Below are 18,272 nucleotides of genomic sequence, written 5' to 3' on the forward strand. Positions count from 1 at the left end.
TTTGTTTCTATTGACAAATGAACACATTTTTTCTATTGTATTACTCTGTACCACACATTCCTATACAACATGGTGTAAAAAAACACATTCCTATACAACATGGTGTAAAAAAAAGCGATAAAACACTTATGCCCACCTTCAGATAATATAACGTGCGATCAATCTTTAATAAGCATCACTAAACCACTTTGTAATTACTATGGACCGTTCTGAACTTAAGTGAACTAATAAATCAGCATTAATCTATATATATAATTCTCTTCTTGGAGACTTTAGAAAACAAGCTGTAAGCGCGCCTTGCAGTCCCCTCTCTTCCTCTCTAGGAAGTCTGGTGAGCTGTGGTTCACGCTAAATGTTTACAATCGTAGAGCCGGGTTTAGTGACGGCTATTAGGGGCATATAATTTAGTTAAACTAAGGGGAGGTAGCTAAGAGGAGGCTGCTTTCACGGGGGGGGGGGGGGGGGGGGGGGGTTAGGGGTTGGGGGAAAGGAGGGGGGGGGTATCATCCTTAACTGATAGTGTTTTAAAGCAAATATTTTCAGTGACAGCAGTGGTACTGTCGAATTCACAAGTTATGAATTACTGAAAAGTAGAAAAGAAAACAACTAAATAGCGGCGTATCAGCCGCGGGTCGGCTCGTTTCATTTATTTGATTAATACAATCAGTTACAAGCTAAGGGAGTTAACCCGAATAATACCGATTAGAATATTTGTAATAACCAGTGTTAACCCCCTTATGTAAGTATTACAATATTTATTAATTAGTCCTTTTTAAAAAATACGACACATAAACGTCATTTTTATTTTTTTTAGAAACGTAATTTAAAGTATTTCGAACGGTTATTCGAGTATAATGTTAATACTTTTAAAAAAATGTCGCAAATAAAATAGAAATTTAATAAGAGTGCTTCTTCCCATTAATTACTTGTTTATCTTTAACTGTAAAGATAACGCTTCACTTTATAATTATGTTTTAAATTGAAATTGATTACTTTTTTAAAAATATTTCAGTTTGCTTAGTTAAATTTGCTATTATTAAATTTACTTTTGTTAAATTTTGCCACATGCGGGGAGATAACCCACGGTATCAATTGGTGAATAGAATAAAAGGGCGTGAAAGAACACCGAACATAACAATATTGACCAAAACCACATAACCAAGGAAGCTTTTAGAATCAACCATCGGTTGTTTTTTTTTAAAATTACAATCAGGTTATTTTTTTTACAATTTAATAATCAAAGTCTCAATTTTTTTTTCTAGCATGCAATGAAAGGAATTATTTCATGAATATTTTATATTCAATCTATTTATATATTTTTTTTTGTCTTATACAATGATGAAAACATTTTTAAAAAAGTGAAATGAAATATTCTAAATTATACATGTCGAAACTCGGTTAGGTGGAGATTAAAAGGTACATACCCAATAATTATTCAATATTCTGAAAAATGTTTCGTTTTTTACAAATAATCCCAAGGGACATAACTCAAATAAACATTTAGCCTTCCTATGTATCTCGATCACGTAGTTATGATGGTGAGAAATACACAGCGTCACATGACCGAAAGCACGTGATAAAGAACATCAGGATTTATATAAGTATTATTACTCTCTTTAACATTCACGTTCTCTATTCCTTTCTGATATATTTTAATTTGAATGTAAATACCCCCCTCCCAACCGTCCTTTTTCTGGAAGTCGTAGTCTCTCACCCATAACCCACTCCACTCCCTTCCCTCCCCGTCTCTGATTCCCACTTAGGGTCAAGGCAACAGCTGACACGTCCATACTTTCACAAACTATATGCGTATGTGATAATTGACGAAAAAATCTATAGTGGTCAAATATAAGTGTGGCCGCACTTGTTTGAGTTTCTGTGTTCCAATCGTCGATTTTCAATTGTATGCAGATCAAATCAAACGATTTGAAACACATTATTAATTAATACCAGAGATCATGTATGTATTTTAGACAAAGGCGTAGCGAGGGGGGGGGGGGTGCGGAGCGCACCGGGTGACACCATTTAGGGGGGTGACACCAAGGCAAAAAAATAGCAAAATATATAGATAAAAACTTGAGGGGGGGGGGGGGTGCAAATCGAAAGTTTGAGGGGGGGGGGGGTGCAAATCAAAAATTTGAAAGTTTGTCCCCGGGAAGGGTTTCTACGCCTCTGGGGGGAGACACCATTAAGTGCCGCGCCGGGTGACACCCGACCTCGCTACGCCACTGATTTTAGAACATTTTTACACTTCTTACCGTTCATGCTAACGAAAACAGCCAGACCAAAATGGTGTCACTAAGCTCCACCGCCATCCACCCACCACCAACCCTCACACGCACACTGAAATTAAACAAACCACATATATTGAACATAACATAATGGAGACTTGTTAGTCAGAGTTTGGTGGTCTCAAGGGCGTCTTAAGGACTCGAGCCATGGATCCGAACTCGAGACTTTCAGGTTAGAGATCCACCGCTCTACCATTCGACCACGCCGTCGAAAAAAAAAATCGCCCCTTTTTTATGTAAAAACATAAATTAGAACCCATTTTTAATTTCGCACCTTACGGCGCCCTCATTACCCTGTGTCCAGCTGCATACGCCTTTTTACTTGATGTAAACTTTGCCTTCATTTTCCATCTCAGACTCAAGGTCGGTAATACGACCTTGACCCCACATGTTATGTTGACTTATTTAAAGACGAACCCTAGCTTACAACTATAACAGGCCTACTGATCACGTTTTCCTATAGACATCTATTCACTTCATTTCGCCAGTTTTTATTTTTGACCGCCATAACTGGACGCAACAGATTACTAAAATATATCGGTCAAGATTTGAAAACAACAGACACAACAACGTGATATGGGAAATAACTGTGTCGCCCTTGACTTTGTAATTCTATCAACAAGTCCAAGAGAAAGGTAATTCGACGTGTCAATTAAAACAAATAATTCGGTTAATTTAGGGTTAATAGTGGTTCTCCTTGTATTCTGATAGTGGGAAGATTTTCTATGAAATTATGTAATTCGTTTAATGCATTTACATTGTATTTCTGTATTGCAAGTCGAAATATTTGGTGATTTTCAAGCATTTAACTTGATTCCTCCATCTGTCTGTCGTCTGTCAAGGGTATAAACTTGCGACGGAAATTTCACCCATTTCTACCAAACCGATTAGTTTCAAGCTTCAAAAGTAGGTCAAGCCCCGATGATAATGCAATACTTATTGCATACTACAATTATCTTAATACTATTAATTATAAAATAATATTATATAATTCTTAAACAGTTTTCTTTTCGTTATTAAGGAAAATAAATTAAAACACGTTAATTTACACTAAGGACTAAGAAACTAATTGACTCTACTTCAACTGCTTAGCCATGTATAAAAGAGTGCTTGAGGAATTGGATAGTTAACAAAAGAAGTCAAAATATGAATTATATATTTTTTTAACAGAAAGTTAGGTACACTTTCAGACATTTAGATTTTTTTAACCAAAGGATTAAGAGGGATTAAGTGGCTGAGTGATATAGCGTACGCCTGCTCTCACATACGTTTCGAGTTCGATGCCAGACTGTAGTCTGTATAACGTGTGCACCGTGTGTAGCACTCTTATCTAACCAGCGATTTGGTCAACTACAACAACGGTGCCGTTGTGACCTTTGAACTTTGGCGCAAGCAGTTGTGAAACTTTACGCTAACAGTATAAAAATTTCCTTACTTAGAGATAAAAAAACAGCATTTATATGTAGGTCTTGCCGTTATTTTATAGGTTCTACAACGTTAAAATACATGTGTTCTACATACAACATGGTAAAAATACCGGTTGTACGTGGTTAAAATAAGGTTTCAGATATTAATAATAATGGCTGTAAATGATTAATGTTCTGCAAATTTTAAATGGTTAAGATATATTTTCCGAAAAAAAGGAATAAAAAATAAATCATAAATATGTTGCTAGGCAATAATAAATACCATGCAGAACTATTTCTGCCAATCATGATCATGATCGACATAAATTGAATATCACCACCGAGTCACTATCATCATGTACATGAAATGTGTTCCAAAAAAAACACCGATTAATTGTGTACAACCACCCCCCCCCCCCCCTCCTTCCCTTTTTTTCCCCAATCAAACTTCAGAAAATATAAAAATCTATTAACCACTTGCTAACTCTGCCTAAATCTCTTCCGGAATTTGTTTAAGAAATTATATTGACATAACAGTCACGTGAAAAAAAATCAGACTTTTTGAATTTTCTGCATTCCCCATTTCAATTTCAGTTGGCAAAATAAATAAAAAATAAAAAAATAAAAGCACATTTTAAAAAAAAAAATGTGTCCTTTCTTTCACGATATGTTATCGTGCACTAAAAGACATACGCAATAATTAAATAATTAAGCAATAGCGCTATATAGAACCCAACCTTCCCCCTTCCCTAATAATAGAATGGGCACATGACACACACAACAGAACTGTTGACATGGAAAGCTGGGGAGACTACTCTAATGAAGAGATCACTTGACCGCGTTTGTTTATACCTTGAGGTCACAGCGTCGTGTCAACAGGACCAGTAACTCTGCTTGCCCCAATGTTGCCCGCCTTGGTAGAGAGAAAATAAAATATATGTCAAGGTTCTCTCCCCTCGTTCACCGTAGTGAAATGGCACTCGTGGATAGGAAACCTCTTTTCCTTAAATTTTATTATCCCTGTCATTCGTATATATATATATATATATATATATATATATATATATATATATATATATATATATATATATATATATATATATATATATATATATATATATATATATATATATATATATATATATATATATATATATATATATATATATATTATTTTTTAAATGTATTTATGTATTTTTGTATGTATTTATTTATTTATTGCCTGAATGTAATAAATGTGATTTTGTGACATTGATATTTTATACATTGAAAATGACATGGTCACAGTTGTCTACAATGTAACTCTACAGATAACTGTCTTTTCGAGAGACCATGGGGAGGGGTGGGGATTCTGATCCAAACAACATCCCCTATCTACGATACGTTTCATACCTAAAACGATGCCAGATTTTTTTTTAAATTGATAGAGGCTATGACTTATTTTTAAAAATAGTTAATTAAGCTAATTAATTAAGTTAATTAATAAGAAAATTTAAAACTTAATTAATTTAATTTTCAAATTATACCACAATGCAGCTCATTTAAGACTTTTAAAGTTATTATTTTTTTCAAATAATTCGAAATAAGAATCAGCCGTTTAGTAATTATAAAAGTGTGTTCCTCATTCTTCTTTACTGATGTGCATTATCATGGGGTGAAAGGTCAGCTTCCTCATGCCATTCTGGTTATTATTGCCATATGTTTAATCCCCTAACTTTGTACCATTTGTTTGTGTAACTGAATGCGAGTTTGAAATTATTAAGATGTAATCTTTAGTAGGATTTGTAAGTCAAACGTGCGATTTTAGTAGACAGTGAGCCAGCTCCACCTCCAATCCAACCCAATTGCTACCGCCCTGCTCCCCCCCCCCCACCCCCCCCCCCCACCCCCACCCCCTCCCGACCATTTTCAACCCCTTGCCTCAATTATAGCAATAATCTAAGAACTAGAATTTTGACAAAAAACATTTCTGTAATTAAGAAATGCAGAATTATATTATGTAAATCGTCTAGCCCCCCCCCCCTTCCCTCACAAAACACACACACACACTCACCGTCATCACAACAGTAATTTAAATCTTAACATTTTAAGTGTGCAGTGGATCGCTTATTTTCAAAAGAAAACTTTACAAGTCTCCACACGTTGTCTCCCCTATTCTGACTGCTGTGTTACTAAAATCAAAGCGCTAAGTTACTCTTACAAAACGTGAATATCTGAAGTGCAAACGTTGTTTTTTTTTTAATAACAAAAGGGACATAACCACAATAATACAAAAAGCTACTCTCATTTTCATTCAAAAACAACAAAAGTATTGTACTTACGATTCAGCTTCATCTAGTACCAAAACAGTAATGTCCCTTGATTCGCTTTTCTCGCTTCTAAATAAATTTACGTGACTACAAATATTTTCATCGTCTAACAGAACAGATCGTGTGCAAGACTTTAGCGGAATTTTTAACATTTCCCTATCAATGAATGGAAAACTTATAATCAATGAATGGAAAACTTATAAACCTAATTTTTAAAAATTTCCATTTACACGATGTGTGCGTGAGTAAGTAGCTACTATCATTGAGTGCTCACACAGGATACTGCAAATAACAAAAGTAGCTCATTATCGAGAGTGGGTAAGGCAAGAGCGTTAGCGCATCTAACTATCTGTTCAAGGAAATAAGTCCATTACTCGGTTTTACAGCTGTAATTGTAAAATCTGAATCCACAATTACGTGAAAGCTGTACAAATATAAGTTCATATTGTGCGCGTTCGCACTGATATAGTTGTATGTTTAGAAAATTAGCGGATAAATATGTCCTTATAAATATAAACAATAATTTATCTGAATCGTATGTTTTGAACTGATTTAAAAAAGAACTAGTGTAGTATACCGTTTACAAGTGTAGGTATATATGTATATATATATATATATATATATATATATATATATATATATATATATATATATATATATATATAATCCTAACCTGAATTAGACTACATATTAGGCCTATTTTTATTACGGCTAATACCCACAGTTCGACCACTTCCCGAATCATTTGGCCATTTTGCACATTGGCCTCTAGGACTGGCCAATGCCCGATGTGGTGTAAGTTAACAATGTATATGCTGATTTGACCGGCCACTTACCAAGTATCGAAAAATTAAAATTACTGACAAATTTTATTCGATGTGTTGAAGTAAGACTGACGGTTTAGCGACCCAGCCATCAGAGAATCTAGACCAGTTGCCTGTTAATAAAAAACGCGAAAAAATTATGCGCAGTGTGTGAACAAGAGTGAATTTTGGCCTATTCTTGTGGATCTTATGACAACGAAGTCCACGCAAGCAACAAAACAAACGAAGGCAATTGGCGACTTTTAATTCATATTCTATGAGCTTCTTAACCTGACTCTATTCTTAAAATATATGTTTTATGTTCCAGATTATTTAAACGGAAAAAACACGCACAGTTCCCTTTCTAACACTCCCCCCATCCCTTCCCCTTTTCACCATCATCGTAATTCTAGTGCAGTGATTATTTTTAACTTTTTTACGGAAATTACCGATCACAACTAATTTGGTGCGGAAGAATAACAAAAGCCGCGCCATGAGGAAAACTCAAACTAGTGAGAGGTAAAAAAAAATATATTGTTTTAATAAATACAATGTTTTAATATCGTTTTGTGATGTGTTTTAACCTATACAAGTCCATATTTTAAAAAAATCACAAAAGCGTTTTGTCAAGTTTTGTTGTAGAAATATCTATAAAGAATAAATTGTCTTTTATTTTATATAAAATAGTAATGAAATTCCACATTCTTGACATATTTCTACTAGTCTAGAGTCTAGATAGGACTAGACATAGATAAAATATTGACTAGACCTCTATAGCCCTAGACTCTATTTATACTGTATAACGTAGATTCGGTATATCTAGATGTAATATGTAGATATATTACTTTTAAAGTCGTCCATTTCAAACACACTTGACACTCGTGTGTTGACCCCATATTTTAACACACCTAGCATACCTATGATGAATCTTGAATAGATCTTCTAATTAAATGAAGGCCTAATTATTTACTAATTTCAGATCAGTTTTAAAGTAAATAAAAATACTAATTAAATAATTTCTCTAAAAAGTGTGTGGTATCAAGGTATATAAAATCAGCTTTCGGTAATTATTTGACAAGTCATTATTGAATAGCTACGACAAATCATTATGGAACTGCCCTACTCGCTTTGCCTATCAGCTGTAGGAAAAAAACTTGCAAGTTCTTATTTTTCTTTTTTTTTTTGGTTAATGATCTCGAAATTGCTTGAAGTTGTCGTTGTTTTGTGTTGTCTAGAATTTTTTTCTTATAACGTTAATGGAAAGATAAGTTAGGAAATAAAGGATCCTTCATAACAACTCTTGCCGATCTCCCCCACCCCCACAACGTTTGTCAATCGTCTTCATTAAAAGCTTGACAACTCCTTCCCCCCTCCCCTGAACCGTAATAGCGTTACACTAAGTTGGGTGACATCTGGTGTGGTAACCCATGGTGACACTCCCTTAGCCAAAGACTATATATATATATATATATATATATATATATATATATATATATATATATATATATATATATATATATATATATATATATATATATATATATATATATATATATATATGCCTATATGTATGGGTGGGTGTGGGGTGGGTGTGGGGTGTGTGGGTTGGGTGTGATATACCAAATCTACAGGCAGAATGCTTTCACACCCAATCCCCACTGATTTTAAATGTCTCTAATGGTGTATTTAACTTAAATGCGTTTATTTGATTGACTCGAATAAGCAGACTTTCTTATTAAAATTAACTCTATTTTGCTTAGGGGACGGCGTGGCCTAGCGGTAGAGTGCTAGACTGCTAACCCGAAAGTCTCGAGTTCAATGGGCACCTAACGTACATTAGGGAAACAAAGGCGGCTGGGCATAGTTCTGACCGCCTTATCCCCTTGTATGTCGAGGTCATTGAAACAGATGAACTTTACTTCATCTGCCCCATGTGTCTTGGGCACAAACTGGATCGGATGATATTATGTTAGTACACCTAAAACGCCCATGATGAATCTTAAATAGATGTACTAATTATGTAAGGAATTACGCAAAAAATTTAATTATTTTTTTCCCCACAAAGGAATCAAGCTGGCTCATGTGTTTGAGAGCTGTTTGCCCTGTGATCGCTACCGTTTGAGATCCTTCGTTGTCAGTCCCCCACAGAACAAAGCACAAAACGCCTTCAGACATGGGAGAGAAGCGGTGCTGAGGCGAACTGAACGCCACCTAGGGGAAACAATGCGTGAGGTCATCCCAGCATCAATGCGGACGGCCAAGGGTCCATTCGCTTTGGCTGTGAAATTTAGGAGATAATATGAAACAGAAATCAAGTCGAGTGTTCTACCGTAGGGTAGCAGATGTGAGAATATTTAATGTATTATACGATGACATCATAGATTGGAACTTAGAGTTGATCGATGATCTACGTAGATGTTAAACCCAGTTAAACCGGAGCCATTCAGTCTGACTTGTTCGCAACATCAAAAGAATTAAAAATTTATTGTCATCGAAAACAATCATATCACAGGGGAAAAAAAAGAAAATATACTGTTCAAAATACGCGTTTCAAATAGGTCTATTTGATATGTTTTAAAATATGAAACATTCGGGATTATAGACACAAAGTCTCACGTAGTTTGGGGAAAATGTGTTTAATTTAAAGTTGAAAAATTAAACATTTATAGTACACTACGAAAACAAATTTTTACGCGAAGATTAAACGTAAAATCTGAAATGTGAAAAAATCACCATGAATATTTGAAATTGATACGAAGATTTTTAAAACTAGTGTAGACTAAAATATGGAAATAACATCAATGCGGAGGAAGATGATTTTTGCGCCCTAAATATGAAGAAATTTGTTCGACAAGAGTTTAAGATAAGTCTGTATATCAGTACCTGATGATACAGTGGTGAAATAAAATAAGAATAACAATGAAGATGAGTACTGTTAAGCTGGTAAATACAATCCCCGCATAATGACTTAAAGATAATGTAGGAATATACAATCTTGAAATTATGAAGAACCCGCTGAAGGAGGAGAGAGTTCTTTGATATATGGTCGACGGGGCAAGGAGATTCAGAAAACTTCATCAGCACACCAGGGTCGTGAAGGCTGCACACGGAGATGTGCCGTGGCGTTTGACAAGATGTGCTTTGACGTGTGACAAGATGTGCTTTGACGTGTGACAAGATGTGCTTTGGTGTGTTATAAGCTGTGCTTTTGGCAATCGGGAAGGCGACACAGCGGCACACGAAGTTACGCCTTAGCATGTCGGGGTTACAAGAAAATCAAGGAGCTTCGCCAAAAAGGTATGCCTTTATTTTTTTTCTATTAAAAAAACGGATCTATAGGAAGACGCGGGTCAATACCAAAGGCGTAGCTAGGGGAGGATAGGTGGGGCGGCCGCCCCCGCGCCAACCAAAGGGGCGTTAAACGGGGGTAGTAAAAAAAAAACGCTCGTTCTATGCAGTATTACTGCATTGTAAGCAGTCGCAGTTAAGAAAATAGATTACTACTTATGGACTAATTTCGCCATCGTCCATAGCAAAGTCTAAAAATAGGGGCAAGATTTTAAAAAAAAACGAATTAATTATAGCTTTCAATTTTCGAACATTCATAATAAACTTCTCATATGGTTCAGTTTTTGCACGAGTGTTTATTTCAAGCTCGTTTACACAGAGGCGTAGCGAGGGGGGAGGGTGCGTATCGCACCGGGTGACACCATTTAGGGGGGTGACACCAAGGCAAAAAATAGTAAAATATATAGAGAAAAATTTGAGGGTGGTGCAAATCGAAAGTTTGAGAGGGGGTGGGGGGGTGCAAATCGAAAATTGAAAAAGTTTGTCCCCGGGTGACACCATTAAGTGCCGCATCGGGTGACACCCGACCTCGCTACGCCACTGCGTTTACAGAATACTTTAAATGATTTTAATTTTCCGAAACCTATTAGGTCAAAGTCACTGATCAAGTTTTGGAAAAAAAATTATTATTCAACAAGTTGCACACTACACAATATATTTAACACTGTTTTCTAGATAATAATAACTCGTTTATTTATTTGTTAGTAAAACGGCTTTTCAATTTCCAATACATTTCATCATGTCTCTAGCTATAACCTCTGTCTGTTGTAATGTTAGGTATCTTTCCTTCAAATCTTTCTCCATTGATCCAGAAGCGTAGAGACCCTTCCCGGCGCCCGGGGACAAACTTTCGATTTGCACTCCCCCTCGAACTTTTCATTTGCACAACCCCTCAAACTTTCGATTTGCACCCCCCTCGAACTTTTCATTTGCACCCCCCCCCCCCCTCAAACTTTCGATTTGCACCCCCCTCGAACTTTTCATTTGCACCCCCCCCCCCCTCAAACTTTCGATTTGCACCCCCCCCCTCAAACTTTCAATTTGGCGCCCCCCTAAGGTCGGTGCCCGGGGACATATGTCGTCCCCCCCCCCCCGCCCCCCCCCCCCCTCGCTACGCCTCTGCATTGATCTTCTCCCTATTTCTTTTGGCGGTCCTCGTTTTCTCTTGTCCCGTGGTATCCATTTGAAAGCAAACCTTAGTCTATGGACCTCCTCATACTCAGCACTTGACCAAACCATCTCCATCGTCTGTGTCTGATAGCTTCTGTTGACGTTTGAATAAACGAATTAGTGTTCTTTGTAACTCCTCTTTTAAGATGGTATTTCCAGTAACCAATCAATAATATAAGATTACTCAGATTAATCAGTAACCCCCTAAAATCGGCGCCCGAAGACATATGTCCCCCCGCCCCCCCCCCCCCCCCCCTCGCTACGCTACTGACTCAGATTCATTTTTCATCGTATTTAGCGCCAGCCTGGACGAGAGTAGCGACGAGATGAGCTACTACCCCGAGTCGTCCGCGTCCCTGAGTTCCAAATCCGACGGCTCCCTCAGCACCAAACACAACGTCACCGAGGTATCGACGGACGACACCACCTTCCAATCAACGTCCATGTCACTAACCGTCTCCACGGTGTTCACCATCAAACTCATCAACCAAATCAAAACACGCAGCGAAAACCCCAGCCCGACGCGGTGTGAACAACCGAACTCAAATCACTCATTGGTGTCGGTGAATTCATGCTTGTCTGATCACTCCACGACGAGAGTTTGCTCGGAGACGTGTATGACTTTAACTTCCATGAGAGGGATATCCCCAGTCTACGCAAAGACGTACAACACAGTCAACAAAAGCTACATCTCCAGCCGGTGTAGTCGTTCCGCTATCGAGACGTCTGAGTCTAGTTATGACAGGACGTACATGTGCCTCAACAGCCCTTTGTCGAGCTCCTCTTCGGAACACAGCAGCTTGACGATTAAGCCGTGTGTCAGCCTGACCAATGTCGATAGTTTTAGTTATGAGATCACTCAGCTCACCAGCAGGATGGAGAAAGAAGTTGCGAAGCATATGGTGAGCGCTAATGAAAGCGGTACCCTCAACCCTTACGTTTTTTTCCCGATTGTTGAAAAAAGGAAGCTGAAAGAGACAGTGGGTACCTGGGCTGAGGAGAGACACCAGGAGATGGTGGAGGATGTTGAGGAGAACGAGGAGGGCGAAGAGGAAGATAGCGAGAGTAGCTGGGAAAGTGGGAGTCAGGATCAGGAGAGTGACTCGTCTGAATCGGAGTCGCACGCCGACGCCGCAGAGTCGTTTGAAGAAGATGTACATGAGGCGGGGGCACTTGAAGTAGAGTCAGTTGAACCGGGGGCACTCGAAGTGGGGTCATGTGATCTGGGGCCACGTGATCTAGGGTCACATGAACTAAGGCCATGTAAACTAAGGTCATGTGAAATAAGGCCATGTGATCTGGGGCCACGTGATCTGGGGCCACGCGATCTAGGGTCACGTGAACTAAGGCCATGTGAACTAAGGTCATGTGAAATGGGGCCATGTGATCTGGGGCCATGTGAATTAAGGCCATGTGATCTGGGGCCACGTGATCTAGGGTCACGTGATCTAGGGCCACGTGAACTAAGGCCACGTGATCTGGGGCCACGTGATCTAGGGTCACATGAACTAAGGCCATGTGAACTAAGGCCGTGTGATCTGGGGCCACGTGATCTGAGGCCATGTGAACTAAGGCCATGTGAACTAAGGCCATGTGAAATGGGGCCATGTGATCTGGGGCCATGTGAAATGGGGCCACGTGAAGTAGGGTCGCGTGAACTGTTGCCACGCGAGCTAGTGCCACAGGAACTATTGTCACGGGGACTATTGTCACGGGAACTATTGTCACGGGAACTATTGTCACATGAGCTTTTGTCCCGTGAGCTGTTGTCAAATGAACTTTTGTCTCATGAACTAGTGTCACGTGATCTATTGTCACCTGAACTATCGCCACAGGAACCACACGAGCTAGAGCCACACGAGCTAGAGCCACACGAGCTAGAGCCACACGAGCTAGAGCCACACGAGCTAGAGCCACACGAGCTAGAGCCACACGAGCTAGAGCCACACGAGCTAGAGCCACACGAGCTAGAGCCACACGAGCTAGAGCCACACCAGCTCCAGCCACACGAGCAGGACTCGCCCCGCGGCCACGCCACCTACTACGAACTAGCGGCAGGGGATCTAAGCATGGGCGGGTTCGGCGACACCACCCTCATCTCGTACCACGAGCCAGAGGCGACACCGCAACCCCAACCCGATAAAAAAACCACCCCTCTCGACGAGTGCGTCCCTCCAACCCCACCAATCCCAGAGGTCACCCCGGAAGTGGTTGAAAAAAACTACGAAACTAACGCTCGGGCGAAATTATTGCATAACATTTTCAAAAATCACTCGGCGTCTCGTGCGAAACTGGCGGCAAAAGAAACAAAGGGCGAGCACTCTAAAAACGAGGTCAAAAATACCAGACCACGCCCCCGGACAACATATAATCAAGACGATGAAAATACGACTACATCTGAGCTCGAATCGAGGAAAAGGGAAATGAAGTCCAAAAAACTAGATGTTTTTAAACCACCCGAAGAAGAGGCTAAAAACGAATGTAGAACTCTTCGAGAAAATGCCAGGATAAAGGCACAAGACTACAGCCGGAAATTGAGACAAGCGTTAAGTAAAGCCCGTCCTGCCACCAAAACATGCACACGGACGAAGAAAAGCAACTGCGATTTTTCAAAGCAGGCAGATATTTCTTCTCGTAAACCCGCCGAGAAAGGGTACAAGACTAAAAATCAGACGAAGTCTAAAAAAAATGTGAATAGAAAATTGAATAGCTCGTGTGGAGGGGATGTTAGGAAAAAAAAGTCTAGAAAAAAAGTAAAAAGTCGAACCGAATGCTTACAGGCCAAGAGCGGGAAAAAAGGAGGTAACAACGGCCCCGTTAAAGGTCACGCACGAGCCTTAAGTAAAAAAAATATAAACCGAGGCGAAAAAGATCGTGTGGTTCCATATAAAAAAACGAGCGCCAAATCAAAGGTAAATAACAACTACTCAGTCCCGGTACGAAGGACAAGCTCTTATTTTAGTAAGAAAAAAACGCGCATCAAATTGCAAACAGAAGGGAAACGTCAACGAGAAGAAATTACCGAAAACCAAAACCAAACCGTTAACGAAACTTGTCGCGTCGAGGTCGAATTTGAGTACCTGTAGGTTCAAGCAGGGCGCTGACCGACGTTTTATATCGTGCGCGAAGCCCAAAAGGAACAACATCTCATGCGACCGAGCCTGCGTGTTTAATAGCTGCTCCAGCTTAAGTTCTTCGCGGATGGGTCGCCATTATCTTAGAAAACTCGAGAGCCCATCCTCATTCAAAAATCGCACGAGTCGATCCTCTCTTAGAAAACGAGAGAGTGACTCTTCTCTTAAAAAACATAAGAGTCAGTCTTCCCTCAGAAAACGTGAAAGTGACTCCTCTCTCACAAAACGCACGAGTCATTATTCTCTTACAAAACGTAAGAGTCGCTCCTCTCTTAGAGGTCTCGGCAGTGACTCCTCTGATGGAAAACGTAGGAGCCGGTCATCTCTCAGAAAACGTGAAAGTGACTCTTCTCTTAAAAAACGCGGAAGTCGTTCCTCTCTCAAAAGACACAGAAGCGACTCCAATGTTAGAAAACGATCGAGCGACACGCCTCAACGGGAAAGTAGGAGCCCTTCCTTCCCCTGTAAACGTAGGAGTAATTCCTCTGTCACAAAAGGTAGGAGTCACTCCTCCGTCACAAAACGTTGTAGTCACTCCTCCGTCAGAAAACGCAGCAGCGATGCCAGTCTGAAAAACTGCTTGAGCAACACACACCAGCGGAGACGCGAGCATTTCACGAAGACGAACAACAGTAGATGCATGGGGTTGCCGCCTCAAGTGCCCAGACCCAGCTGTGGACGACGAGCACCTTCAAGCAAGCTACCGAAAGTCATCGTCAAACCATTCGGGCGGCAGCGTGGTGCAGCCACGCCGCTACATCACCATCACCACAGAAACACACAGCCCAACCACAAACCCAAATCGTCATGGACGGAGAGTCAGAAACGAGACATAGCCAAGACGCCGGTGTGGCGAAAAACGCCTCGTTTCGTTGGCCTTAACCTTGATGCCACAAAAAAGAAAATCGCAGCTTCAAGCTTGCAAAACATTTCCGGCGGTAAATTTCCGGGGCGGAGCTTCGGTATCTCGTCGAAAAAAACAAGTCGGTACGCGCTTGGTAGGCAGAATTCAACCCAAGAAGCCAACGTAAAAACTAATAAACATTCAGAGAAAAAAACAAAAGAAAATTCTAAATCTATAAGCAGACGACGCCGTTCCACCTCGCCATCAAGTCCGAAGTACCACACACAGACATCATCCAACAAAGAAACAGCCGGTCCTTCCAGTTCCCCAAAACAACGGTGTAAGAAAAAAAACAACCGAAAACTCCGAAACGCAACTCACCGACTCGCGTGTCAACACCACGTTCGAGCTGGACGAACCCGACAGACAAGGGACGACACAGTTCTTTCAGATAATCGAGGAGTACACCATCCAAACCTCTCCCCCCACCGTGAGCACCAGCATGGGCATCGATGCCAGTCTAGGGTTCCAGACCACCACGGTCAGTACCAGAAAGGAGCTGAGGTTTTCCAACGACTCCCCGGGGGGATCAGAGAACAGCATCCTCCAAATTGGCGTCCACTCCATCACCGAGAGCGTGGAGTATTTGTGATTTGTTGTGGGTTTTTTTTTTCGTAAATAAACACCTACATGATCTTGTTTTTAATTTGAACTTGATTTGTTTACTTTATTTGACACTAGCCGTCCCGGCCAGGCCCTGCTCTGGCTTCTGTGAAAAACCTTTCTGTTAAAGACCATTACCTGTGTGTTTAGTAATCATCATAAACCCGGCATTGCCCACCCAAACCACAACCAACCAAAACAACAAAACGCAGACATAACGCTAACACAATTACAAATACAAACGAAAACAAAAACCTAACAACAAACCCAACCACAATCACAAACACCAATACAAACACAAAGAAAAAACAAACAAAAAAGCAAACGAAAACAAAAACTTAACAACGAACCCAACCACAACCACAAACACCAATACGAACACAAAGAAAAAAAAACGAAAAAGCAAACGAAAACAAACCACAAAGACAAACCCAAAGAAAAAAACACAAACGAAAAAGCAAACGAAAACAAACCAAATCCAAACGCAAAACCAACCACAAACACAAATACAAACACAAACCCAAAGAAAAAAACAAAAACGAAAAAAGAAAGAACAAAAACGAACCAAATCAAAACGCAACCACTAACGCGAACATAAACGCAAAGAGCTCACAGTCTAGCCCGGGCAGAATCGCCTGTTTCAGCTTAATAATCGACTATAGTACCCCAACTTATTCATAGTCTTTTGCACTCACTTAAACGAACGTAGGTACCAAACCAAACGAAAAATTATAATACTCCAAGCTTATTCGTAAAATACCTACAACATTTGCACTTGATCAATCCCCGCTAATTATGTAATTATTTTTTCCCAACACCAAAACAAAGTAATAAAAAGTAAATTATTTTCCACTAATGCAATGTTTTATAAAGGGAAGTAATTGTGTTTTCCTAATTTATCAAAGGGAATTAAGTGCTAAAGGACTAAATATAAATAATTTTCAGACATAATTAGAATTTTTGTTATTTTTTTTAAAATTGTGTTTAATGAACATGCCGAGATTTATTACTATAAGTTTGCAAAATGAACAGTATTTCCCAACACTTTCAATAGTAATTTTTTAACACATAAATTTAGAGTATGAGCACGATAATAGTCTAACACTTAAATCCATCGAAGTATGTCAACGACAAACTTATTACATACAGAATTGAGCTTTATATATTAGATAACTAGCTGAAAATACCCGTTTTAACCCGGGAGACTGTATACGTTTATTTTACATTCATATTGGCTATTATTTAACCAAAACTTTAACATCGCATGTTCATGTCTGCACTTGCTCTTCAAATACGTTACGCCAATTCTGCGATAAATGCAGTATTCTGACTCGTTGTTTTAAATCTCAGTAACAGAAAGAACTGAATAGTCAGCGGACCGTCAGCGTGATGCTTAATTGAGTCAGGTACTCATTTCAGCTGGGTGGACTCTGGGAGATGTTACAGAGTCTAGACTGGAATTCAAACTCAAGACCGATGGGTTGTCAGCTGTATGCTCTACTGCAAGACAATTCAGTCCTATTGGCCAGAATAATCAAAGTGATAAATAAGATAATCGTACTGCAACTGTAGCATATTTTGCAATTCAAACATCAAGGTAAAAATGCATGAAAATTACATTTTGATTTTTGTTTTTAATTATTGAATATGGTCGGCTGTGGAACCCGTTAACGGCATGTCCCCTCCATCAAAGCGGGGTATGGCGGCACGGTAGTTTCACCCTCATATACATACAATTAATGTATGAATAGAAGAAAAATCTTATAGAAAGGACGGATAATTTCAACGCACAGGGGCGTAGCGAGGGGGGGGGGTGCGGACCGCACCGGGTGACACCATTAAGGGGGGGGGGGGTGACACCAAGGCACAAAATAGCAAAATATATAGAGAAAAACTTGAGGCGGGGGGGGGGGGTGCAAATTGAAAGTTTGAGGGGGGGGGGTGGAAATCGAAAGTTTGAGGGGGGGGGTCGCAAATCGAAAATTTGAAAGTTTGTCCTCGGGAAGGGTCGCTAAGCCTCTGGGGGGTGACACCATTAAGTGCCGCACCGGGTAACACCCGGCCTCGCTACGCCACTGTCTAACACTACGGGGGGATGGCAACTCAGGAAATAGACATGTTTTTAAATCAACGCATTGATATATTTTGTTTCTATGACGTGTATCGTTAAAGTAAGCGATTCTACCATGAGTCACTGTTGTAAATGTATGTGACGTTAATCTTCAAATAGATGTTGCTGTTTAAAAGGATTCACAATAGTTGAATTTCTAGATCTACCGAATTGTGAAAAGAATGACAGTAAGG

The 18,272-nt window shown here is 39.7% G+C and overlaps 1 protein-coding gene across 2 annotated transcripts; it reads left to right on the forward strand.

The window, feature by feature from the left end:
- The first annotated feature begins 2,801 nt into the window (after positions 1 to 2,801).
- Positions 2,802 to 16,015, forward strand: LOC131948874 (uncharacterized). 2 transcript variants are annotated; one of them, XM_059310576.1, is made up of 3 exons: positions 2,802 to 2,926; positions 8,875 to 10,106; positions 11,626 to 16,015. In XM_059310576.1, the coding sequence occupies exons 2-3, from the start codon at positions 10,066 to 10,068 to the stop codon at positions 14,411 to 14,413; spliced, it is 2,829 nt and encodes a 942-aa protein (XP_059166559.1). In that variant the 5' UTR covers positions 2,802 to 2,926; positions 8,875 to 10,065; the 3' UTR covers positions 14,414 to 16,015. The 2 variants fall into 2 exon arrangements, with proteins under 2 accessions (XP_059166559.1, XP_059166558.1); XM_059310575.1 differs by lacking the exon at positions 2,802 to 2,926 and adding an exon at positions 7,278 to 7,328.
- The last annotated feature ends 2,257 nt before the right edge of the window (positions 16,016 to 18,272 follow it).

This window comes from Physella acuta, unplaced genomic scaffold, assembly GCF_028476545.2.
Source record: "Physella acuta isolate Inbredline_101_S28 unplaced genomic scaffold, ASM2847654v3 ptg000663l, whole genome shotgun sequence".
NCBI classification, from domain to species: domain Eukaryota; kingdom Metazoa; phylum Mollusca; class Gastropoda; family Physidae; genus Physella; species Physella acuta.